This window comes from Girardinichthys multiradiatus, chromosome 18 (assembly GCF_021462225.1).
Source record: "Girardinichthys multiradiatus isolate DD_20200921_A chromosome 18, DD_fGirMul_XY1, whole genome shotgun sequence".
NCBI classification, from domain to species: Eukaryota; Metazoa; Chordata; class Actinopteri; order Cyprinodontiformes; family Goodeidae; genus Girardinichthys; species Girardinichthys multiradiatus.
The window spans coordinates 41,319,857-41,346,762 of NC_061810.1; the positions used below are offsets into that span (position 1 = coordinate 41,319,857).

At 39.7% G+C, this 26,906-nt stretch overlaps 1 protein-coding gene across 1 annotated transcript in view; it reads left to right on the top strand.

The window, feature by feature from the left end:
- Nucleotides 1–26,698, top strand: part of ttc9b (tetratricopeptide repeat domain 9B) — a 29,518-nt gene extending 2,820 nt beyond the window's left edge. The window contains exons 2-3 of the mRNA XM_047390542.1: nucleotides 22,544–22,726; nucleotides 24,258–26,698. Of these exons, the coding sequence (XP_047246498.1) occupies nucleotides 22,544–22,726; nucleotides 24,258–24,352 (278 nt within the window). The 3' untranslated portion in view covers nucleotides 24,353–26,698. The remainder of the gene's footprint in view (nucleotides 1–22,543; nucleotides 22,727–24,257) is intronic.
- The last annotated feature ends 208 nt before the right edge of the window (nucleotides 26,699–26,906 follow it).

Below are 26,906 nucleotides of genomic sequence, written 5' to 3' on the forward strand. Positions count from 1 at the left end.
TGCTGTTTATCCTGGTGCACAGTTGTTTGAACAGATGAATGTGGCACCTTAAGACATCAATAAATTTTACCCAAGGATGAATCAGACATGTGGAGGTCAAATAATAAGAAGAAGCGTATGTTTCTTTTTATACAGTGTATGTAAATATCTGGTTTGAACTCTCGATCCGAGCATACGGTCACCAAGGGATCTTAAACTCACAGGAATTTACAATTCACCAGCCAAAGTATGGAAGTTGTGGTAACAGAGTCATAATGTAAAGCTCAGCTTTAACTGAAAAAAGATAATGTTATTCCTTTATGAGCTTTTATCCTTAAGCAAGCTGCAGAGGTTAGGTCAAACCACTCATGAAGTTAAAAGATAAGATGAAACTTATTCCTAGACTCCAAAGAAACTTGAATGCGCCTAAAGAAGAAGGAGGAATCAGAAAGTGTATAGCCATTGCACAGAAGTCCAACTCCCATCTTCCTACTTTTAAATGGATCTCAGAGCGGAAAAGTTTTGTCCTGCTTGAAAAGATCACCTACACTCCCAAAAACAACTTTGACACTTTTAATAAGATTTGGGCAGCCTTGCCTGTCCTATATGGACACTACTTATTGGACTCTGCATAAAATCATCATGAATGCCAAGTATTTTTACCTCTCCTTTTTTGTTTGTTGTTGTTTTTTTCCCTTCTTTATGTGGGTAGAGGAGGAGGAAATGATCGTGTCTGATAATTTTCCGTCTTTGTAAAGCACCATTTGTTATATACTCAGTTAAATATGAAAAACATTACAAATGTGAAAATGATTAAACAGAGCTACATATTAATAATGCAAAGGGACTGATGTACTTATCAAGCAAAATATAGTATCACACAGTCAATTGATTTTATTATTGGCTTACCAATTAATTATTAAACAATTAGTGTTGAATGTTAATTGCAAAAATGATTTAAAAAATAGGACAATACATAGGAAAGACGGTCAGTGGTATTCATTGTATAAACTAGACTTATTGTATTTTAACCTCATGATTTATTTTGAATTCCTTGGTGTTTGTTTTGCATTACACAAAAAATGACAAAGAAGAAGCACTGAAAAAGAAAAAAGCAGCAATTGTTGCCAGAGAAGCTGCCAAGCTTAGACAGTGCAGGATGCAGCTTGAATAGTAAGTTGTGTTAAATGTAAAGATGAGGACAGTAGTGATTAATGGTGTGCGTTTCAGCAGCTGTATTACAACATTTTTGAGGACTGCATAAACTAACTTGAGAGTGACAATGTTGTGTGTTGTTTCTGTGCCAGGCATCCCCCACCAGTCAGTTTGCCATGATACATTGAAGGTTGCATTCAGGGCCTGTCTGGAGCCTGTAGGGAGGCCACTGTGGCGTGAAAGAAGGATCGCGGAGGGAGGCGGGGAGGACAGGGAAAGAGAAACACAGAAAAATATGAGAGAAAGTGAAGGGAGTGGCAGGGGGAAACTAAAGACTGAAAGAACAGGCGTCATGTAGCTCAGACTAAGAGAATAGAGGAAAAATGAAGTGATAAGAGGCAAACGAGTGGACTGCTAGCACCTCACAATGTTTTATATTCACCATGGCAACCATCAGTATGATTGTTCCCTTTAATTGTGTTATTATCGCTCATGCCTTTTGTTCTCTGCTGACTCATGGGTGAGCAAATGCACAATAACAGTGGAAAAACCTCAACCGAATGTTTCTTTGCTCTCCCAAAATCTGTTCATGTTCAACAGATTCTCCAGAGCTCCACGGAGCTCTCTGCAGAACCATCACCACTATTTTACATTTTACCTCCAAGGAGACAGACAGTCAAATAAACAAAACTACTCTTTTCGGATTTTTATGATCTTTAGTTGTATTTTCAGTCATCCTCAGTCCAGGTACGTTATGTTCTTTGCTATGAATCATTAAGGCATTAAAAAGCTCCTAAAATCAGTGTTGTGTCTACACTTGAGACAAATTACCAAACAATCAATTTGGAATTAAATTGGATCTTTGGTCTTTTTATTACCTGCAGTCGCAAAGACAAGATTGGTTCTTATTTCTTTATCTGGATCACTAAAATGTGTCAAAGATAAATATATTTTACACATAAAATGTTATTTTATTGCCAACATGGTCTGTCCCGAAGAGCGATCAGCTACGAAACTCAAACAGTAGATGATCAACTGAAAGACGGTCCCTCGTGTCCTGTGTCAGATCTTTTTTTCTGTCTGCGGGAGACTGTCTGTTTGACTTGAGTCTTCTTCTTTTGTTAAGCATCCCACACAATATGCTGCCACAATCAGGTACAATAAGAGTTAGAAAAAGTCAAAAACCACCTAAAAAGCTTGTGATATTATTATAAATAAAATTAATAAGATCTCAGCCTGTGATCTTTCTGCACGAAGTTTTCATGTTCTCTCCAGGTACGCCAGCTTCCTTCCACAGTCAAAAAACATGCAAGCTAGGTTAATAGGTCTCTCTAAAATGCCCTTAGGAGTGGGGGCACACCACCACTGATACTAGGATCGGGTCAACTAGACTACAAATTATGCTCAGCGACGTTGCTCAGAGGAGGATAGAAGTCCAGCAATTTATGAAAACATCAAAATAAACAACATGACGATAAGCTTAAAGACTTTGCTAGCAGCAAGATGTCCAGGGACCACCCCCGTGTGTCTGATAATAACAGAGGCGCTTACCCAGAACATTGCCCTTCATGACCAGGCGTTGTTGATAACACAGTAGCCGAGGCATATGATCTCAAGTTGCCATTAAGTCACTGGCACAGTGTCACCCAAACTACACAACTTCGTGACGAAACACACCCAGCACCTGTTGCAAGGGCTTATTTGCATTTAGCTTCATCACTAATATTTGGAGCGTTAGCCTGGTGTCCCTCATCATTGTAGCTTCACACACACAAGCATACGTTTAGTTTAATATTTAAGTTAAATTTAAGAGCGGTATTTAAATGAAAGGTGTGGCAAGCCTGTTTGTTAAAAAAGAAAAGATTTAGTAAATGTTGACATTTACTTACAATTAGTTCCAATAAACGTTCAATTGTATATATGGAAAATACACTAAAAAGTGCAGTGTACATACATGTGAATGAAGATAAACCATTCTCTAATTAATTACAGGAAGTCTCATAGACAATGGACGGATGGTTCCTAGGAAGCAAACTGTAAAGAAAGTATAACCTGTGATCTGTGCATTCATTCACCATCTCCTCTAAACGTTGATACTGACTAAAACCATCAGTGAGTACAAATGACAATTTGGTTTCATAGCCAGTTTGCTGGGATCTACTGAGTGTTGTTGTACGAATGTGGGCGCAGCTCCCACTCAAAGTCAAACAACGGTTCTCTTGCTATTTGTTAGTGCATGTTCTCATAAAATCAAGCCATAAGAAGAGGTTTTCTGCCTCATGATTAACGAGTGACAGAGGATACTGTGCACGATTCTTCAATGCAGGATTATACCACACCCTGTTACTTTATAATGGTTGCAACTACATCGGCATGTGTTTCAGTAGATTCTGTTCTCTAATAAAGCTCCATGACACTGAAGATGTATATTCGGATGCATAAATAATACTGTTAGTTTGAGTTAAGTGAACAACAAATTAAACATAAGTCTCAAAAGCTTTTATTTAGCTTTAATTAAGAAATTTTCAAACAGTCAGTCAGTCATTTTCTACCGCTTATTCCATAGTGGTTCGCGGGGGAGCTGGTGCCTATCTCCAGCAGTCTATGGGCGAGAGGCAGGGTACACCCTGGCCAAAGTTTCAAACACTTCAATTTAAATTTAATATGAATTTCCAAATTAAAATGTTGCCCATACCTATTTCAAATATTTTAATCATTTTAATCATAAAGTTTGTTATGTGACCTTTTTCTCACCAGAATCAGGTATTAGGTTTAAGATGACTTTAGCACAAAAGACTTAAATACAGGAATATGAAAAGTAATTTTTGTGTTTAACTCAGTTGTGTTTCTCCTTCCCGAACATATACTGCATATGTATTTTTTTCCTGTATTTTCCTGTTATCTGCACATATATAAAAAACTTAAAAACACAACAGACATTAGAGGAGAAAATAAAAAATAATAAATTGGTTTCATGGATTGAACCAGAATATTTAATAAATTGTCGTTAAAATGTGTGGGTTGTTTATACAGAGTTACTGATATAGAAAAATAAAAAGATTCACAATTTTTGGACTAAAGGACAGTAAGGTTTTTAATATATAAAGACATTGGAAGAACTTTTTAAATGTTATTACTCTCACACATTTCTAATTTAAACTCTGGGTTTTGGTTGTAAGGCATATAACTGATTTCCCAGAGTTCTGTTGGGTAGATGCTGCTGACAGTGGTTAGGAGGGCGGAGCTGGCATTTGATTGGCTCGCTGTCTTTGGTAATAACGAATGGCAGAAGGCATGTCAGCAGTTGTGAGTGAGGGCATGTACTGGTGTTCATGCATGTATGGAAGCGTGTTGGTTTATCTCTGCCTTCACTGGCCGCCCGAGGAACAGCAGCTGGCTCAGAGGATGCAGAAAACGTGTATATGATGATGTGTGTGTGTGTGTGTGAGCCTGTTTATCTTATGTTCCTGATGTTATCATGATGAGGACATGCTCTTCCTGTTGCCTATGTGTGTGTCTGGCATTCAAAGAAAGAGAAGAGACACATCGACTCGATTGCCTTAATGGGAAAATGTAATTTTCTCATACTTGTTATACTCAGGATATATACTCCTGTGTGTGTGTGTGTGTGTGTGTGTGTGTGTGTGTGTGTGTGTGTGGCTACAATTATTGTTTGGCTTCATCTGAGCTAAGGTTTCAAAATAAACATGGTTGATAAATCGTCTGATTACTGCCCAAAGCGACTGGTTATAAAGGTTTTCAAAGGATGCAGTTGTCTCAAGTATGGAGGAGATTCATTTTAATCAACGATAAATGAGGTTTGGACGCTATGTAATGTTTTATTCCACATCACAGCAGCACAAGCACTATGCGTGATGAGCAGCTGAAGAGAAGACACTCAGAACCTACTGACCAGCCGACAGAAAAGACAAAGCACTGTACGGTTTGTTTTTAAGCTCCTGAATTCACATTATAAACTTAGACACAATATCTGTCTGATAAGATTTACTCTACATCAGTGTTTATTAGAACGTTTAGAGTGATATTTGGTTGATTAACTCTGTTCAAATCTTTCATCTACAATTTACCTTGTGCTATGCAATAAATGCAAAAATTCATTGTAGAAAGAAATCTTAAAATGGCTTTTTAGGGACCCAAATATATTTATACACACTTTTACCTTTGTGCATACTCATTGTCATGTCTGGGAATGTTTATTCTTCTCAGTATAAAAGGATAAAAACAGATCAGGACAGCTTTGGATTGATTTAAAGTGACCCTTACCCAAAAGACAACAAGCACAACAATCTAAGTCAGCAAAATCTCTAACAGCATTATGGAGCCACTGGATCACTTTGAGGGTCAATCTTCCAGCTGTGTATTACTTGCTTGCTCTGCACCACACATACATTCAGATAAAATACCCCCCTCCCGCAAGTGTTTGTGTTTTTACACAAAGCTAAACTCTGAAATGTACATTCATCTTTCAAATAAGGTGTGTGTGCATTGCATCCATGTTAAACTTTCTCTCTTTTTAGCTTCTCAGTCATCAAATATGCAACCTTGATGACAATTTCTAGCACTATACCCTTCTATGTACTATTAATCATTCTCAATCACTGGATTAGAACAAAGGTCAGGTGAAGACATCTGTCTGTATAGCCACCTGGTAATAAATTACACCACATTCATTCGTTCATCCATCCATCCGTCCGTCCATCCATCCATCCGTCCGTCCATCCGTCCTTCCATCCGTCTGTCCATCCATCCATCCATCCATCCATCCATCCATCCATCCATCTCACACTCAATCATTTACAGACCTAACAGAGCTGATTGCAGATTGTGAATAGATTCAGTAACAGGAGAAGCAGTTTTTACTGGCATCAAACAGTTGTACAATTTAAGAAAGCTGTGACTGAATTAAATGTATCTCAGAAAATGCACAGAGGATGAAAAAGGGAGCATGTTGCTGTGATCCTTTGAAAAACGATCATCATGATTTTTTCATCAACTCCTGCTCACAGATCTCTGCCTTTGTTCCTCCAGACTGCCTCAATCTGTGCATGAGTCATAAGTCAAAGCTTTGAGGGAGACTCAGCAGGAGGTGATGTGTAAAATTGTTTGTTTCATAACACACCAGCCACCTTTTTGTTCCAGTCGTGCAGCTCCATGTCGCTCCTCTGTTCATAATCATGATCCAGCCATTTCTAACCTGCTTGTTCTGGTGAAGTCAAAAGTTACCTAATTGAGTAAAATTTTTAATGAAAACAACATGCAAGAACATTTTAGTTTTACATGGGAATACTGACAATTAGCATCAAACGCATTCGGTCCCACTTAAAGCTGTACAAAGTTAATATTGTACAATCAGTCCACAGAGGTAATTTCCTAAGGTTAAGATAAAACTAATGGGTGTATTGAAAAATGTCAAAGAGATTCTGATTGAAGTCACTGAGTGAGCTGTGCTGTGGCAGCCAGAGTAACATTTGGTATATTTTTGAAATGTAACTAAAAATGTAAAGGGGGATTCATACATACAGGGGTTGAACAATGAAACTGAAACACCTGTCATTTTAGTGTGGGAGGTTTCATGGCTAAAGTGGACCAGCCTGGTAGCCAGTCTTCATTGATTGCACATTACACCAGTAAGAGCAGAGTGTGAAGGTTCAATTAGCAGGGTAAGAGCACAGTTTTGCTCAAAATATTGAAATGCACACAACATTATGGGTGACATACCAGAGTTCAAAAGAGGACAAATTGTTGGTGCACGTCTTGCTGGCGCATCTGTGACCAAGACAGCAAGTCTTTGTGATGTATCAAGAGCCACGGTATCCAGGGTAATGTCAGCATACCACCAAGAAGGACGAACCACATCCAACAGGATTAACTGTGGATGCAAGAGGAAGCTGTCTGAAAGGGATATTCGGGTGCTAACCCGGATTGTATCCAAAAAACATAAAACCACGGCTGCCCAAATCATGGCAGAATTAAATGTGCACCTCAACTCTCCTGTTTCCACCAGAAATGTCCGTCGGGAGCTCCACAGGGTCAATATACACGGCCGGGCTGCTATAGCCAAACCTTTGGTCACTCATGCCAATGCCAAACGTCGGTTTCAATGGTGCAAGGAGCGCAAATCTTGGGCTGTGGACAATGTGAAACATGTATTGTTCTCTGATGAGTCCACCTTTACTGTTTTCCCCACATCCGGGAGAGTTACGGTGTGGAGAAGCAACAAAGAAGCGTACCACCCAGACTGTTGCATGCCCAGAGTGAAGCATGGGGGTGGATCAGAGATGGTTTGGGCTGCCATATCATGGCATTCCCTTGGCTCAATACTTGTGCTAGATGGGCGCGTCACTGCCAAGGACTACCGAACCATTCTTGAGGACCATGTGCATCCAATGGTTCAAACATTGTATCCTGAAGGTGGTGCCATGTATCAGGATGACAATGCACTAATACACACAACAAGACTGGTGAAAGATTGGTTTGATGAACATGAAAGTGAAGTTGAACATCTCCCATGGCCTGCACAGTCACTAGATCTAAATATTATTGAGCCACTTTGGGGTGTTTTGGAGGAGCGAGTCAGGAAACGTTTTCCTCCACCAGTATCACGTAGTGACCTGGCCACTATCCTGCAAGAAGAATGGCTTAAAATCACTCTGACCACTGTGCAGGACTTGTATAAGTCACTCCCAAGACGAATTGATGCTGTATTGGCCGCAAAAGGAGGCCCTACACCATACTAATAAATTATTGTGGTCTAAAACCAGGTGTTTCAGTTCCATTATCCAACCCCTGTACCTGTCCAAAAGATACATTATGGCTTTGCTACATGGCCTTAAATATTGTGTCACCTCTAGGCTACAAAACTTAAATGATGCCATTAGTCTGAGATAGTGTATTACAGGATTTTTTTACCACTTTATCAACAGAAAAAGCTGATGGCACTATCACTCTTTAGGCTGATGCAGTGAAAATTAACAAATTACTTCCTTACAAATTCAGCAAACAAAGCTAAAACATACTGTAGGATTATAGCTCTGTAGTCTCTAAATTGATCCTAAAACGTTAAAGGACATTTCTGTGTGTGTAAAGCCCGCAGAATAACCTGAAACAGTTGTCAGGGTTTGAAACACTGCATATAAACCTGAGAACAACAGCTGCAGAAAGCTACATTTGCTCAAGTTAGCAAACCATTGTTTTACGAATGTGTTTTAGTTGGTGTAGCGAGTTTAGGAAGTTCCAAAGACAACAACTAATAATGCTTGATCAAGTCATCTGTTTCAAAGATCAGTGAAGGGCACCGAGATTGCCTTCGAATAATCTCAGTGATGTTTAATAATAAAGACAGAGGGATTTTTAGCCATCCACTCTGACACGCTGCTCGAGAACATTCAATGCCTGCTTACAAAGGAACACTAGAAAGCTTCTGCTTGTCATCCTCTGCCAACTCAGTCACCAGGGGATATGGTGGAGTGCTAGAGATAGAGACAGAAGAAGAAACTGTAGAGGAAGCAGATGAAGAGAACTGTAAGATCGAGAGGTTAAGATGCGGGTTGTCTGAGCAGCTGGGAGTAGGAGGACTCCTACAGCAGGAGGAAGGAGGAGAAGGAAGGGAGATGCCATGTGAGGGTTAGCTAGGAGAATGGGAAGAGGTTTGGGTGGTATTTTTCCTCCCTCTGTGCTTGTATTGCTGCCATTGGAGGGATGGCCAGAGCAAAGCTGTGAGATGGCCAGAGCTGCAGATGGCACCCCCTCTACTGTACTACTTCTCTGAGTTACCTCAGAGCTGGAAGACAGAGAGATTAGGAGAGCAGGGGAGAGAGTGAGGTCTGCAAGGAACCGGACAGCACTCATAAATTAGAAATGATGTTCTTGCCTCTATGACCTCTAAGCAGTGAAATAAGAGTTCTCAAGCTGCTTTTTGTTTATGCTCATTACTCTGAAAGATCCAATAAAGGCCAGACTGATTTATATCATATCCTTTTACAGGGCTAGATACCTGCTGTCACCAGGGTAAAAAAAAAGATTTAGTTGTTTTTTTGTCAGAAAGAAAAGATAAAAGAGGAGAAAAGATGTGTAAAAATCGAGAGGAAGAGGAGGTTAGAGTCTTTGGCATGGTTATCATTGGCGTGATATCAATTAGACCACAGGTCCACAGATGGCAGTCTAGATCTGGATCCTAATGTAGATTAACTGGAACCAGACTTATTCTAGACTGTACAGCAGCCATCTTATTACGGCAGGAGCTGCAGAGACACTTCTTGTCTCTGCAGCCGTGTTGTGCAGTCAGGTAAGCTCATCATGACAAGTGAAATACTAACAAATACATAATAACATGGTCTGTCTATTATATTCATTGAATGTGTGTGACATGTTTAGGCTTTCTAATCAGCCATGAATGCACAGTGAAAATGGACAGAGTGAGGCAAAAGTACTGTAACCCCATAGAGCCCCATAGACACAAACAACTAACAGGACGTCCCTACCGTACTCTTCAGCTACGCAGAGGGCAGAGGTGTTTTCACTGAGAAGTGCTCTAGCATTACTCTTATTAAATTTGGTGCAACAAAATGGAAGATTACTTCTCAAAACCGGAAAAGGATGTTTCTAAACTGGGTTTTTTAATCGAAACATTAGGTTTTAGAGAGAGGAAGACTACCTCCAAAGCTGAAAGATCTGCTTCAAACAAGTGGGAGAAACTTAATCTGCTCTTTTCAACTGGAGTGGTTCACCTGAAAACAGTGTGGAGTACACGGATTTGACTTGGCATTGAATGGGCAGCACAGACTGAACATTAGCGTACACAACGTAAAGGTGAGGGAGAACCGGGGGATTTTAAAAGACTGATTAAGGCAACCTGCTTCCATGGACTTATATATAAATAAAGATAAGATCATACACAGTTTTCAATTTTAGTTGGAAATCAGCCAAAATGAAAAAAATATTTTAAATAATCCATTCTTTTGTTTTTCTTGCAGTACCATTAAAGAAAAGAAAAACAAACGAATGTTTTATATACTGTCATGGAATTGATTAAAGCAGTAAAAAGCTTTTAAAACAATTGAATGATTCAGTTAAGGTCATAATTGAAATATAAGCCCTTTATTTTAGGTTCATATATTTGTACATCCGACTCCAGATTCTGTGCCTCGCCAGTCATGAAACCCCATCGCATGTCACTGCTCCGCAGAGAAGAAAAAACTGAGGGTAAAGAAGAAACTTTGCACGGCTTTCTCTAAAATGACAAGAAATGAGACGGTAGAGAAAGCTTTCAGAGTAAATGAAGTTTGACACCAATTCTGAAACTTCATATGTTCAAAGAGGGAAAAGTATTAAACTCCTCAATGAGTTTCTTGCAAACTAAGGAAAAAGTAATAAGATGAATCATACCCAACAAAATCTAAACCTAAAACACAGAAAATTTATATTAAACAACCAATTTTGACAGGTACTCCATGATATTGTTACAATCAGACTGCCTATCAGCAAATACATTCACTCTGACAAAGGAGCCTCTTTGGAACGCATGTTCTAATTTATTGAATGAACGGACTGTATAGTTTAAATATGTAAAATAAAAAAACAAGCAGGTTGTCATATAATTTTTATAAATGACTTTATGGTTACAATACAGCAGTCACAATCAGTTAAATCCAGAAGGTCATTTAAAGGTTGTAAAAACAGGTCTCTTGCTTATCACGCTCCTGTTTTTTCCAAATTACCATTAAATATGATACTCTGGTTTATTTTGGAGAAGTTAAACCAGACCAGGTTCTTCATCTTGGTAAATAAATCAGTTGCTTCACTTTCAGTAAATCTCCTGAAAGACACTGAATAAAGTTAAAACTGTAATTGGCCGACTTCCAACCATCCCGATATGACTGCTCCTCAGGAATTTAACATGAAAACTTTTCCTGTGACCGTGATGGGTCCCGCGTGCCTAACGTTCTTGGATTGCGAATTCATATTTGACATAGTCTGACAGCTGGGTGAAATAATGCATAAATTGAAAGTGTTTGTCAAAGCTTTTTTTAGTCCCTAGTTGAAAGTCCTGACATCAACTTAGGGGGAACCAAGACATTTGCCCTTTCCCTGACATCCTCGAAGTGAGAGAAATAAGCCATCTAATAAGCCCTCCGTAATGAGAATTTGCTAAAGCTATTTGCACACATCTAACACCCCAAATAAACCAATTGACTGCTTATATTTTTCCAGCAGGGTTCCCTGTTGATAGAAAGCCGTGGTCGCGGCCATCTTTGCCTTCTCTGCTCGTCCTGCTCTGCTCTGACCCTGAATGCTTTCAAGCCTGCTCTGCTGGAGCTTGACATTGAAAACTCGCTCTTGCTAAATGCTGTTGGAGAGAGCATGGCAGAGAAAATGTTGTGTCTCCAGCATTTTCTATTTGGAAAGGGACTGCATATGTTGATTTTGACTATTGTGGGTTATCGTATTAAGAAGAAACATTAAGAACTTAACATTTATAATTTGTTACCACAGTGGCTTGCAAAGGTATTTCAGTGGTGTGAAATTTTCATCATTTCATGAAGTTACAATAACAAACTTAAAATATTTTATTTGGAATATATGAAATAGAACAATATGAAGAACATAACTATAACATGGAAGCAAAATGATTCATTTCAAAACTTCTGACAAGTATGGCATGTCTTTCTATTTAGCACCATTTACACTGATGCCACTAAAGATATTGAGTGCAACAAATTATCTGATGAAGTCATCTAATTAGTATATAAAGTCAATCTGTGTGTAATTTAATCCCAGTATAAATTCAGCTGCTCTGAGCAGTTCTCAGAAGTTTACTAGGGAACATTAATGAACAAACAGCATCATAAAAGAAGCCACCCAAATTACTCTGGAAGAGCTGCAGAGATCCACTGCTCAGGTGGAAGAATATTTTAAGGGACAGTCATTAGCTATAACACTGCACAAATCTGGCTTTTGTGGAAGAGAGGCAAAAGCAAAGTCATAACAAATCCCACTTGCAGTTTGCCACAAGCCACGTGGAGACAGCAAACATGTGGAAGGAGGTGCTCAGGTCAGATGAGACCAAAATTAAACTATTTTGCCTGCATTCAAAACCCTGTGTGGCAGAAAACTGACAACGTACATCACCCTCAACAAACCTTCCCACTTCGAAACATGGCAGTGGCAACATGATGCCGTGGGCCTATTTGGCAGGGACAGGAAAGCTGGTGAGTTGTTGAGAAGACTGATGGAGCTAGAGAAAGGCCAACCCACTTTTCATGTTTTTATGGTAAAAGGTTTTGAAAACCAAGTATAATTTTCCTTCCACTTCACAATAATGCACCACTTTGCGTTGCTCTATTCGATAAAATGTAGATAAAATACATTTAAGTCTGTGGTTGTAGCTGAATGAGTACTTCTGCGAGACATTGCAGATTGATGATAAATCCATGACCATATATCTGTAGTTGACTCTGCTTTGTAAAGCCTAAACAAATAAATGTCTTGTTTTTCTGTTTGGCTTCATGGTAATTTTCCTGTTCCCATGGAAGCATCAGATAATAAGACAAAATGTGTTATTGAATATGATTTAAACATTTTTATTAAGATATTCATTTTGTTTTGAACTGTCATCTTATAAATTCACTGAATAAATATGACTTAATAAGTAACAACCAATGAAATACTTTATCTGTTGTGCAGTTAGGCCTTCAAAGCTTAAAAGTCCCACATACCAACACGATAAATAAGAAATATCTTATAATCCTGAATTTGTTAAGCATCATGGGTGCTTCAGATGAAAAATCCACAATTTAACCTAAAAGCAGTGCAGCAACCAGGGTGTGAGTGGGACCTGTTTACAGCCTGAGAGTTTCACATCTAAAATTAGCCTGCATCTGTTAAAAGTGGAGGTGATGGAATAAATGTAACAGAGGTCCAGCTGTTACTATCATGCTTTCCTTACCCACGCTCCTAAAAAGCGATGAGAACTGCAGCAGTTTGCTGGTATAAGCACCTTTGTTATTGTTTCACAGCACACATGATGATGTTTTGTTTCTGCACAGGTCAGTCATGCAGTTAGCCGTCAATAACTTGAGATGGTTACTTAACCATGAAGTCAGTCTGATTACTCTAAACAGACCACTGTTGTGTTTGTTTTATTTCCTATGAGAATCAGAAGCTTAAAACATGTTGATTTTCTTTAGAAACCATTTGTGCTCCTGGTCCATTTCTGATTTTTACTGAACTGTAATAACTTATATTTACAAATATTTATCCTGGAAGCACTTTCTTCTTTATTCAAATCAGATTTCTCCCGTTCTCTGATGCATGCAGGCAGAGGGCCGACAAAGCTGTTTGCCAACATGAAGTGATGACCTTTGTGACCTGTACAAGACTGCAGGTGGAAAGTATATCAGAAGTTCCTGGCCCACAGGGATTTCTTTACTTTTCTTTTACTCTTTTCTCTCTCACTTCTAGATAGTAAGACGCTGCCAAACATGGGACTCAAAGACAAATCTCTTTTTGTTGACCCAGAACTGAGAGAATCCTTCAGTCGTTCATCCTTATTCCTTTGCCACCATTGGCCCGTTCTCGTGTGTTTAACTCTTGTGTAATGTGGGAGTAAAGTTAATCACCTCCAACCCACTGGATCACCTTTATCAGCATGCTTGATCTTAAATTTTTCTTTGGATTGTGACAGCAATCTCAGCAATGGCACCCTTATAGAGGCTCCTATTACCTCGTCTGCTCAGTTTGGATGAGCATGAGCGAGCATTTCTCCTCCCGGCCACCTACGTATGTTATCTGTAAATAGATGCAGAACGTTTATACATGACTAAACAGTTACTTTTAATGAGCGCTTAATCCAAATATAAAACTGCTGTGATTCCTCACAGCTGCCAGTGTTGGGCTCCTGAAGGTTAAAGCTGTTTTCTGGCAAAATGATTGGTGTAAATATGAGAGGCTAAAACTTATGGAGTGTTTATATAGTTACCTGATGTTTTCTATGTACACAACTTTTCTAACATGTTTTCAGCAATGAGTAACCAGACATTTAACTTAATGGTACTCTTTACCTTAGTTTCTACTAGTTTGGTTTTAGAAAAATATCATTCATGAATAGTAAAACCTATGGGGAAATAGAGGGCATATTTCTTAATATTTATGCCTTTGCTTTTTCAAATCTGTTTATGCATGTAGAGTATCATAGTTGTAGTTGAATATCTGAAAAACAACCTGCACAGAAGGCAACCATACATACAGAACCCATAACCCAGGCATCAATGTGATATACAACGGCGTCCCATGAAGAAAAGGCTGATAGTAAAGACAGCAGCTTGAATTTGAGCTCAAGTGATGAAGATTTATAGAGTAATTTGTCCAGTAAGGAGGAGAAAGGGAAGAGAAATGTCTGAGATACAGTAGCTTGGGGGCCTGCAGTGCACACAGGGATTTAAAAGCGCTCTGTAGTAAACCCAGTATGACTGCTGTGACAAGCAATCAAACTAAAAGCATTCAGGTACAATTTGTAATTTTTACTTCATCCTATGCCACCTGTCGATGTCGCCTTGGGAAAGGCACAAAACTCCAAGTTGCCCACAGGATCTGGGACTAGAAAAAAGCTCTATAAATTCAGACCATTTACAGTTAGTTTTCCCAAAACATGCAGACTTTCATTTTGCTCAGACACAGAGAAAAGACAACTTGTTGCTGCAGGTGATTGTTGTGAATAAAACCATGCCTGACAGAGCAAACATCTTCTCTTGAAAATGATCTATTGGAGTCTTTTGTATTTAAAAACAGCACATAATTAATGCCTTCGCTCAACCAACATCCGCGGACACATCAGTGGTCTGGTTGCAGATGAAGGCTTACCTCCACATGCTGTCGCTGTGTCAGAAAGTGCAATTTAAACCTCTTGCCTGCTTGGAGAAAGAGCAAAACGGCCACCTGTGAATAATTTATGTTCTTTTATAAGTAAGATTTGTAGATTTTCTGGCACTTGAATATGTTGAAATATGCCCTTTCAGTTTCCTGTGCAAATACTCCCTAAGAGGTGGTCTATCAGAGTGGGATGTCAGCCAAGCCATTTGGCTGCTTTTCATGTGCACCCTTTCTTATCTGCCTTCTTGCTAATATTGTGAACAGAGCAACTTTACAGCCTTTCTTCATAAAGTCAGAGTAGAACATATTAATCTGCTGATATCAAACTAAATGTCTGCTGAGTTTCCACAGATGACATCACCAGTCAGATTACGGCGGCAAAATTATATCAAAGTCAGGGAGTTCTAATAAGGTTGACGTTTTTTACGCTGTATAAAACATCATTTATCTACCATCAGAAAGTCTGTTTTTGCTCATAAAACAAGAGTAATGATTAAGTTTCTTGATTCTTTTTTGGCCGCAAAAACAGAAATCAAAACACAGACAAGAATACATAATCAAAAACTAAAATTGGAGGAAGGGAACATTAAATTATTTCGTCTTGGTCATGTCGTCTAGACCAATAGCTTCTTCTACTGTATAAATATTTAAGTAGATGGGCATTAATCCTGAGAAACTATTTGAGGAGAGTGGAGCAATGCAGCAGGGTGGTCAACTGATAACAAGATAAAGATATTTGTAATGCATACAGAGTCTTTAGAACAACATTGTTTTGTGTCCATAAAGCAGCTGAACAAGTAAAATCTTGTCCGTTAGTTCCGGATCTCTCCTCTCGCTGGAGCAGAGTCACACATTTAACAAGAGCTGTAGAAAAATGTTGAAGGCAGCTGAGTTTAGGAGCTTTGCTTGTTTAAATGCCTCCCTGTGTGCTTCCCCACATATGTCCTACAGAATAACCTGATTGCTCTATTTCCTTTATCTGGTAGGACTAGTGACGCACTATGGATAAACTCTGCAAATATACCTGATGTAGCAGCAGGTCTTATTCACAGTGACCCAATGATTTCCTGAGTGGTCAGAACAGAAATGGTGAAGTGGTCACTGCAAACAGAAGGATTATTTTTAAAGTATTTTAAAGAAATGTTTGTTATTTGTTATGGTTTGCGAGATATAGGACCCCAGAATGCAGACGAGCAGGCAGTGTGATGGTAAGTGCAAAAAGGTTTAATAACAAAAACTCACTCACAGCAGGAGGCAGGATCAAAACAACAAAAGGGCAGGCAAGACAGGCATGGCATGATTAAAAAACAACAAGACTTGGTTTGAGAAATGTTTCCGCAATGACTAACTAAACAGGTGTGTATATATGGAGTGAAAACCAGGTGGTTTTACTCCATATAATTTTAAATCTAAATTGTGCCAGGGTTATAAACAAAATCAGGCTTAACTGTATAATTTTTAAGTCAAATAAACATAAAAGTGTTTTTTTTTTATTATCCACAAAAAATTAACACAGCAGCAGAATATATCTGGATCTAGAATTTCAAAATATTCCTATTTCTCTCAACAAACACAAAACTCATTGATAATGGACTGATTTTCCACAATAAAAAACCCTAAACTCTTAAGCCCAAAATTATTTATATCCCTGTCTCAGGATCAGAAGGATTTTGAGTTTAGTTTGGTAATTTTGGTCCGTTTGTAGAATCTTATGTTTCAGTGGTTTACTAGTATTACTTGTCTGGTTATTTACTCAACTAGTAATCGGTTTTCAGACTCCCCTGTTTAAATACTCCTTGGTTCAGGGACTCCATTGTCAGGTCGTCCTCAGCCTGTTGTTGCCAATCCATTCTTGCCTCCTGAGTTCTGTTATTAAACGCCTTTACTCACCATCCACCTGCCGTCCCCGTCTCTGCGTTTGGACACCAAAACACGACACCCTGACAGATTTAGATTTTAAATTATTATTCAGATAGGAAGTGACAATGATATGTCTCAGAAAATATTAACATAATTTAAAAGGGATATCACTTTTGAAAAAAATTGTTTGTTTTATTTACATTTTTGGCATGTCAAAAATTATTTTTACCCTTCTCCATAATTAATAGAAAACAATCTTGACTGGCTTAACAGCAGTCAAACCCTTCTTATGATTGCTGACCAGCTTTTTGCATGTTTCCACTGGTATTTTGATGATTTATCTTTAGTGAAGAGCTCCAAGTCTTTCAGGGTTCTATTTGAGGCTCTCCAAATAATTAATATTTCTTCCAGTCAGAAGAAACATGTTGGTAAAATTAAAATACTATTTTACACCTAAATGTGCCAGGGGTTTGGATAATTTTGGACCTAACTGTATATTATTTTCAGAAGTGAGAGGCTACGTATTGATGCTAAAGCTTTTTCTGGCCTGCCTTGATCAGGAGTGACTAAATGATCTTGGAACAGGTTTAATGATGACACCCGGTCTTACATCTCTGACTTGTGCCCAGATACTTCGGAAGACTTTATGGGTTCAAGAGTCCATGCTTTAATGGATGAATGAAATCTTCATTTCAAAACTGCATTTTGTCTTTTCCCAATCATCTTTACTTTATGTTCAAATAAGTTTAATCTGAAACATCTAAGTGGAACAAAAAAGCAAAATAGAAAAAATCTGAAATGGGGGAAAGCATCTTTTCACAGCACTATAGTTCTAGTTTAATAACGCAGTATGCCAAATGAGAGAGAAAAATGATGCTACATATGTCCGATGATAAATGACAGTGCTGCTGGTAAAAGCTTTGTCAGTGCTGAGGAGAGTTATGAACTGTGGCCCTGTCCCTCTCAATAACAGCAAGAGACATTTGCAAAAACTGCTTTGGGTGGAGCTATTCTTAGGGAAAGATGAACTGTGACGTCAGCTTCACACGTTTGGGGCACTTTCACAATGATGCATGCTTCTTTTGACTCTAACTAACTCTGTTGAGGCAGTGTGTCATTTATAAAAGGAAGGAGGACATGATGCAGGAAAAAGGTTGGTGGAGAACTTTGGTCTGAGGTGAACAGGGAGGACGTGAAGGAGCAGTAGGTGCCAGAGAGAGTGATGGGCCTCTCCTTCTCCCATTATCTTCCAGCAGAACTAATTGCAAAGTGATGGACAGCAGACTAATCACCGGGGCCACCAGTGGCTTCAAATTAGACTGAGAGTGTTGTCAGGCCTGCTGTTATGATGGAGAAGAGGCAAGGCTGAGGGAAGGACATACGTCCACAGGGAATACATGATGAGATGCAGGGAAAGGAAGTCAGGCAGGATTGAAACATCTAGGACTGGAGAGCTGAAAAACAGGAAATTGAAGTGAAAACAGAAGAGAGGAAAAGTCTGCAGTTTCTGGATTTTTGTTACTTAATCTGTTTCTGTCCTTCATCTTTTGTTTGTCTTGCTTGTTCTTGGTTTTTTACTTTGTGTTCTGTTTATCTGTTATTTCAAACAGTCTTTGATATTGCTTCATGCTGCAGGCAACCTGTGGGGCTCCTGAACTCCTTCAGCTCTATATGCTTCTTATTTCTCGTTATAAGCAATAGGAAACAGACGCATGGCATCCCAAAGCAACCTACAGACAGTCTTTTAGCCCTTTCTCTTCTGAATTTCTAACACATGCTGAAACTTTTTACCCGAAATACCAAATGAGTTGCCCCTTTATATTGCCCCTCTTTGAATCCCTCTGAGCGAACAGCCTTGCATCCTCAGCTCATTCTATTATCCCCTACATGAAGCACCTCATTAAGATAAATCACCTCTGTCGGCACCACAACCCAAACCTCCACAGAGGAGTTCTGTGATTGTTTTTAGTTGGGCTTTGTCCCTTGTTTACAACACTTAATGGCAAGGTTTGCTTGATCTACACCCAGCATCCGGCAGGGTTTTGTGTGAGAATAAGTGTGTGTGTGAATGAGAAGGACAGAGGCACAACAGTAAAGCGGAGTCTTGCAGAGAGACAGGTCAGGTTGAAGACAAAGTTGGAGAGGCAGGCCTGGGATGATTTGGTCATGTGCATAAGAGGGATGTTGGATTAACAGTGACTCATGTCACATTTTGTCATGTTACAAGCAAAAGTTAAATGTATTTTATTGGAATTGTGTGTGACAGACCAACAAAAAGTAGAGCTTAATTATGAAGTTGAAGAAAAACATTTAAAAAGTGGTGTCAGTGTTCGTATGTATTTTCTGCTGAGTCAGTGTGTAGAACTAACTTGTCTTATAATTACAGCTGCAAATGGTTTACTGCATGTCTCTATCAGCTAGCGTGTATTGAAAGTGACATTTTATGTTTTTTTTCATTTTTCTTACTTCAAAACAGCTAAAACTCCATCAGATTGAATAGGGTAAATATGTAATCAACAGGTTTTAAGTCTTGCCACAGATTCCCAATGGGATTTAGCTCTGGACTTTGACTGGGCCATTTGAGCACATGAATGTTTAGGGTCAGTGTTCAGGTGGTAGTTGAACCTGCATTTAGCTGCATTCATTTTTCCCATCAACTCTGACCATCTTCTCTTTCTCTGCTGAAGAAGCATGAGCTGATGCTGCCAGTATGTTTAACTGTAGCAATGATGGTTTCAGGTTGATGTGTGGTGTTATTTATTTCTCACATGTGGCGTTTTGCATGTAGGCCAAACGGTTCGATTTCGTTGAAGTTGCTTAGAGCACCTTCTTCCACCTGTTGCCCTGTCCTCTGTATGGATTGTAACAAACTGCAAACAGGACCTTGTATGACTTTCCCTCAGCAATGATTCGTCTTGCATCTCTTCAATGAAAGCCAGATTTGTGGAGTCCATTACTAATAGTTGTCCGGTCAAAAGATTGCCACACCTGACCTGTGGATCTCTGCAACTCCTCCAGAGTTACCATCAACTTCTTAACTTCTTGACACCATGTCTAGGTAAGCTTGCAGTTCTGCATACTGTTACCATTTTTAGATGACGGACTCAACAGTTCACTTTCAGAGGTTGAAAGTTTTATTGACTGAAGGTTCCTCGTTAAGTCAAGAATTGTGGTGGTGTGGATAAACTCAAGCACAAAAGATGCAAAGTTGGGAGAGCCATAGGGTGACTGTGGCTTAATGGGAGGAGTAGTTGTCTTGCATCAGGAAGGTGTGGGTTCGGTTCCACATATCCAGGTGCCCCTTGGCAAGCTCCCTCCTGATCTCTTAATCGATGTATGAATGTGAGTGTGGCTGGTATAAAATGCTTTCAGTGATCAGTTTGACTAGAAAAGTTTATTTGGTTTAGTCCATTTACCATAATTAACGCTTAAAATCCGCTAATCCTGTGCCAAGTTAAATCAGTCAATTTGTTTTGTTTTTCTAGAGCTTTTTGTCAGTCAAACTTGACCATAATTAAAATGGAAAAACCAAAAAGGATTTCCCATCTTTCTCTCCATGTCGAACACTTTCCAACCTTTTCTCTTAGTTAATGGGAGCTGTTGCCCAGTCGCTGCACCTGCTGCCACATGTCTCCTATAATACCAGACACAGTCATGTCTTTTCTAGTGACAGAGACATTTTGGCTCCTGTTAAATCGTTCTGCTATGTTTCTAGGGCCTGGGCCCCTGCCAAGCCTGGTTTGATGGTCCCATCATTATCATATCCTAATGCATCACACCACACTCTACATTTCCTCTGGCTTTCCATCCATCTGGCTAATGGGCCAACTGGGTGCGGCCAGCCAGTCATCACTTGCACACACTGTGGGTTGTGTATGTTAGTGGCGCCTCACATCTTATCGCCCATCTTGCGTGAATTCAGTTGCTTTGTGTGGATTTTGCTGTTGAGTCTATATTTTGGCTGACCCATTTTGGCACAGGTGGATGTTTTCACAGTTTCGTTGTGTGTTTTCATTATTTCTAACTGCTGTATGCACTGTAGATGTGTGTTGGTTATATATTAGTGTGTCTGTGCAAGTGAAACCTCTAAGTCAGTCATTAAACTATAATGGGCTGTAACCGAATCCTCTGAAAGCTCAGCTCAGCTCCCGGTCCCTGCTGAAAGAAAGATGATGGATGGGCGTGAGGCGAGGAGCACTCTTGCGATTGTTAGGTGGTGGTAGAAACAAACAGAGAAGCAGAGTGTGTAGCTAGGTGTACAGGACAGGTAGGGGGCAGGTGAGGTGAATCATGCTGTAGTAAATGTGAGCAGGCTTTATGTTCACTAAAGAGGGAAAACAGCTTTGACCTTCCTGCTCTGCTCCCGGCTGAGTCGGAGCCTGACTGAAAATAAGAAGTGTCAGGTTTTCTTATGGTCCAGTTATTATTAAAGCTGAGTGTGTGGCTTTTTGTACGCAGGCATTCATTTTATAATAACCGTCTCATATGAGCAACAGTGCTGTGCAAAAATCTTGACTCATCTGTTGTTTCTTTATTTTTAACCTCCAAGGAGCCAGGGCTCCTTCTCTTTTGGGTCTTTTTAACGTTTTCTATGGACTTTAGCTGCCTTTTGTGATGAAACGTTAAAATGTTATGAATACTTTTGCAAGACATTGTATATGTTTTAATTTTTAAAAAATCCACATTAACTGTGGATGGTGGGTGAAGGCTCATCGCCACCACAGGTGTCACCTCCTCTCCCCTGATTTAACCCCACCCTCCCACACAAACACCTCCACATCCCTCCCTGCCCACTCTCTGCCTCTCACTCCTGACTCACCGTGCCTCGCAGCTAACGCTCCCTGACTCATGATTTTCACAGAGATGTCAAGGACAAAGTCAGAGGAAACCAGGAAGATGGGTGGGACTGCTGTGGGGAACACTACAGTGAAAGTGGCAGAAGTACATCTAGGGACAGAGGGATTTCTTTTATTACATCTCCTCAGATTAATTGGCAGAGACAGAGGGAGCAGTGGAGGGTAAAAGCCTGTGTGGTTGTGATCAGCAGAGGATATCTGAGCCATCAGCGCCATTTAAAAGCTCTGATGGACTAAAAGCTGTGTTTGACTTTTCTTGTGTGTCTTTCATAATACAGTTACTCTGGCCTGAGCCTATGTAAGAACTGCTGAGAATTGCTAGTTTGATTTGTAGGATTGATGACTACAATAAAACACAAAGGTTATTTCCTGATGTGATAATCCACTGAGCCCTTCTTCTTCTTCTTCTTTTTCTTCTTCTTCTTCTCTTTTTTCGGGTGCCTGACTCTGACACTATAACATCCTCACTGTCTGCATCGTTCTGTAGCTGCAGTTTCACTCCATCCCTTTATTTTGCATGACAAGTGCAGTTAAAGCAATAAATAAAAGAGACACTATGCTCCCGCCTGGGGGATCTAATTGTACAATTTCTTGTCTTTTCTATGCTCTGTAAGACATTAGAACAGACTATTTATAGTCAGCTCACCGCTACCCAACTGAGGAGGAGAAGTTTTACAGTGGAACTATGGAACAGCATTGCCATCTAATAGGAACTTGTTTAACCTTTGCACAGAGAGAATGACTAAATTGCTAAAAAATATTTAGTCTTTTTTCTGTCATAAACATTTTCTGTCCTCTTCCTGCAGCATGTCTGTTGCAATCTGAGTTGGTAAACTACGAGAGAGTGAAGGAGTACTGTCTGAAAGTGCTGAGCCATCAGAGGGACCACTTTAAGGCCATGTACCGAGCCGGCATCGCCTTCTATCACCTGGGAGATTATGAATGCGCGTTACGCTACCTGCGCGATGCTAAGAACCGCGAACCTACAGGTGAGACTAAATAGAATGACTCAATTATAAGTACATGATCAAGAATAAATAGTTAAATGCAAATAAAAATATTTGAATAATCAAAATATTTGTCCAAGGTTTTTGAATAATTAGGCTTTCATATGAGGATCCTGATAGTTTCTATCACTTTTACTGCTGTAAGATATGTGTTCAAACTATTTTATTTTCCACATAAAGACCTCAGGTAAAAAGATCGCAATAAAGCTATATTTATTTTTTTTACATGGGTAAGAGCAAATTTAAAGTCATCCAAGTTTTTAGGTCTTCAAGACATGCTTGTAGTCTATCTAACTGGTTGGGTTCATCAGGATTTATGGATAAGTAAAGCTGAGTATCATCAGCGTAACAGTGAAAATTTATCCTATGCTGCCTGATAATTTGACCTATTGGAAGCATATATATAGTAAAGAGAATTAGCCCAAGTACTGAACCTTGTGGTACTCCACAATTAACCCTGGATTTTAAAGATGATTTATCATTTACATGAACAAACTGGAATCTATCAGACAAATAAGATTTAAACCAGCCTAACGCTGTTCCCCTGATCCCTACCGCATGTTCCAGCCTTTTTAATAGAATATTATGGTCGACTGTATCAAATGCAGCACTGAGATCTAACAGAACCAGAACAGACACAAGTCCATTATCTGAGGCCATAAGAATATCATTAGTAACTTTCAGCAGAGCTGTTTCAGTGCTATGATGAACTCTGAAACCTGACTGAAACTCTTCAAACAGGTCATTGCTGTGTAAATGCTCACACATTTGATTAGCAACTATTTTCTCAAGAATTGTAGATAAGAACGGAAGATTGGAGATAGGTTTGTAAATGAGTAATTTTTATTTTAATTACAAAACTAGCAGGTTAAACTGTAACATTTTAGGCTCTTTTAAATAAAAAACTGTATTTGTAATCCCTTCTTTAACTGCTGACCAGCCTTTTGTGATGATTTATCTTTGGTGATGAGCTCCAAGTCTTGGAGAATGGAAGGCCTCCATGCCATCACCATAATCTTTAGCTCAGATTCTCTATCAGATTCTAGACAGGGCTCTGGCTGGGCCACCACAAAATGTTAATAGTAGTTTCAGTCAGAAGAAGCGTGTTGGTAAAAAGATTACTTTAAATCTAACTCTGCCAGAGGTATTATTAATTTAAGGCGCCACTGTAAGTCATTGTGTTTGTTTTTAAATTGTATTTTAGGATGCTGCATTTGTTAGAAAACATTTTTCAATGAAAGCTGTTTTTTCTTCATACATTGGGTCATAGACGTTCATTAGACTGACAGCACTGGCATTTAGTGATTTATACTGTTTTGTTGGATTTTACAGAGGGTAAACAGGTGGTTTAAGGCCAAACATATTATGTAATTCAGAGGATGAAATGTGTATTTTTGTTATTGGCATCTTGACAGAAGGCTGGAGTTAACAGCATTATGAAAAAAGCAGCCTGGCTTTAGTAACAGAAGCTGATGTTCTTGCTCTCATGCATCATGTTGTCTTTTCCTTGCAGACACCAACGTGCTTAGATACATCCAGCTGACAGAGATGAAGATGAGTAAGAACGGACAGCGGGATCGAGAGAGCGGCAAGGAGACCCAGGGCTAATCTATTCCAACCTTCTGACCCTGTGTTCCCTTTGACCCTTTTCGCATTCCTACTCTGACCCCTCCTCTTTCCTCCTCTCCTGACAGCAGCACAGACAGAACAGACCCAATCACCCAGCTGGTGGTGACACACAAACAGGGCACATATCAAGCACTGGTCTGCTACTTTCTCCTCTTTGCTACTTTTGGTTTCTCCCTCAGGGGCTTTGGTTTTCCTCCCTAGACACAATCAGCAGCCTAACATGAAGAAAATCAACAAAAATCAAACAAAAGACGAAACTATATTATAATCATAGAAACTGTCCTAGTGCTGGAGTTAAAAAGGAGCTTCAAAAACCTGCATATGAACCACGGACATTCGGTTGATTTAGGAAATGTTATCCCTTTTTTCTCTCTGCCTTCTTTCTCCAAACTCTTGAGGAGAATTTTGGGATTGGGAAGCTGGACCACACTGGCAGGAGGGCAGGGGTGTGTGTGCATGTGGGCGGAGACCGTTTGAAGCATAAGGGATGGGTGTGTGTGACACATATCATGACTGCAGCCCATTGTGATTGTACATCCTAAATGAACAGGGCTCACGTCTGGCCCTTACACAGACTATAGACAGACCAGCAGGAGAATCTTCATCCAGAAGAGAAAAGAAACTGCCTCTGTACTAAATCTGTCATTACTCTGTCCAACTTCTCTGCCATGCATCTCAGTTTCTAGACTGTTTTTTTTTTCAATTTAAGGGCTAATTCAAGCGTTTGTAACTCTTCATTAGGGGTTTCAGTTTGCTGTCATGCTCAGTAGTATGTGAGGTGTTTGTTTGCAGCAAAGAGGCAAAATTCACAAGCGGTTCTTGTCATCATCCTGTATGCTATTGTGGCGAGAAAAAAAAAGTCTACGTGTCTTGAATCTGTCGTCTGAAGCCGCTCCCGGATCGTGTGTTGTGTTCATGTTGCTGGGAACATCCAGGCCCCTCGTCTTCCTCCCAATGACCCCCCCAGTTCACCTGTTAATGATGTCACAACGGAAAATAGCCAATGATTTTGGGAGGTCCACCAAACCTCCGTTGGCTCGTTGGACTCACACTTTTCCTAATGGTCCAACCTTTTACCGCTAATGCTGAAACTTCCCAGTCATTGCTGAGACACTGAGGAGACTCTGGGCAGTGTCAGTGCAGGGAAAACATTCTCTCACCCTCATATCGGTCCAAACCACAACCCTAAAGCACTCTGCTTCAAACCAGAGAGCCATTTGAGATTTCTCTTGCTTTCAGTTTACTGTGTGCTGATAGACAAACACGGCTGTAAGGGCACGCAGTTTAGCATCAGATACTACTGACAGTGTAGTTTTTGCATATCCATTACCGGCTGTCAAAACTCCGCTGCTGCTTCTGTTGTGACTCGTGAAGCTTAATCATTGAAAATGCAAATCTTGTATTTTTTTCTGATAGCTTTTCTGCAGGTTTAGATCTTTCTGAGTTTTTCTGCAAAGGGTTGGAATGATCATAGGTGAAAGCATGACCTTAATTACCCATCGACTCCAATTTAATGAAACCCAGTTTTTCCTTATTCCTTTTGTGCAAGCCCACGTTCTGCATGTAAAGTGTGGCTCCTGAGGGTAATTTCAGAAGTTTCTGATGGAGAATTTATTGGCTCTATTGCTTACTGTCATGGCATGCTGCCACTCAAATGTTTGCTCATGCAATCTGTTTAGCTCTTCTCTAAACTAAGAAGGTGGTGACTGATCACAACAGTAGAAGAGGTATACAATATCTCTGCATTGTATTTGCTAATTTACAAAGGTGGGAGATTATTTTATTTTCGAAACCTGGAGTTAGAGGAGAAAATCAGATGCTGGGACAGAGTTTAATTTATTGGCCTAGTATAAGGGAGAAAAGGACCTACAGTAAGTGTGTCAGTGGCACTCTGGAGAGACGACACCATGAGTTGAGGAGACCAGCATGATACATGGAGGCTCCAGGGGAAGGAGAAGTAGGCCATCATCAGCTCAAGATAAGCAGCTGCACCCCTTAGAAAACATGCAGGGAGGTTTGAAACTTAATGTATCATTTAAAATTGCATGACCAAAAATAAGTGGGTACATGACAATTTTCACAAAACTGATCTGCAGCTAAAGTATCTCAGCCTCTGCTGAGCAGGAAACATCTTTAAAGAGCCTGACTGCTGGATAAAGATTTGTTTTCAACCATGAGACCTTTTTCAGATGTTCAATTAATAGAAAAACTGAGCTGTTTTCCTTGTCAGAAACAAGTATTCATACCCCTTGAGCTTTCTCACGTTTTTTTTTTTTGCATTACAACCACAAAGTTTAATGTGTTTTAGTAGCACTTTATGTGATAGAACAACACAAAGGAGTGTACAATTGTACATTTAAAAATAAAAACGTGACCCATATACGGAGGCTTCAGTCCTCAACACACCTGTCCTGGGTTTGAGTACCAACCTCAGACACCTGTGCTGCATGTCTTCCCCTTCTCTCCATCCCACTTCCTGTCTGCCTACTTTGAAAAAATAACAAAAATAAAGGCCACTAGTGCGGCAAAAAAA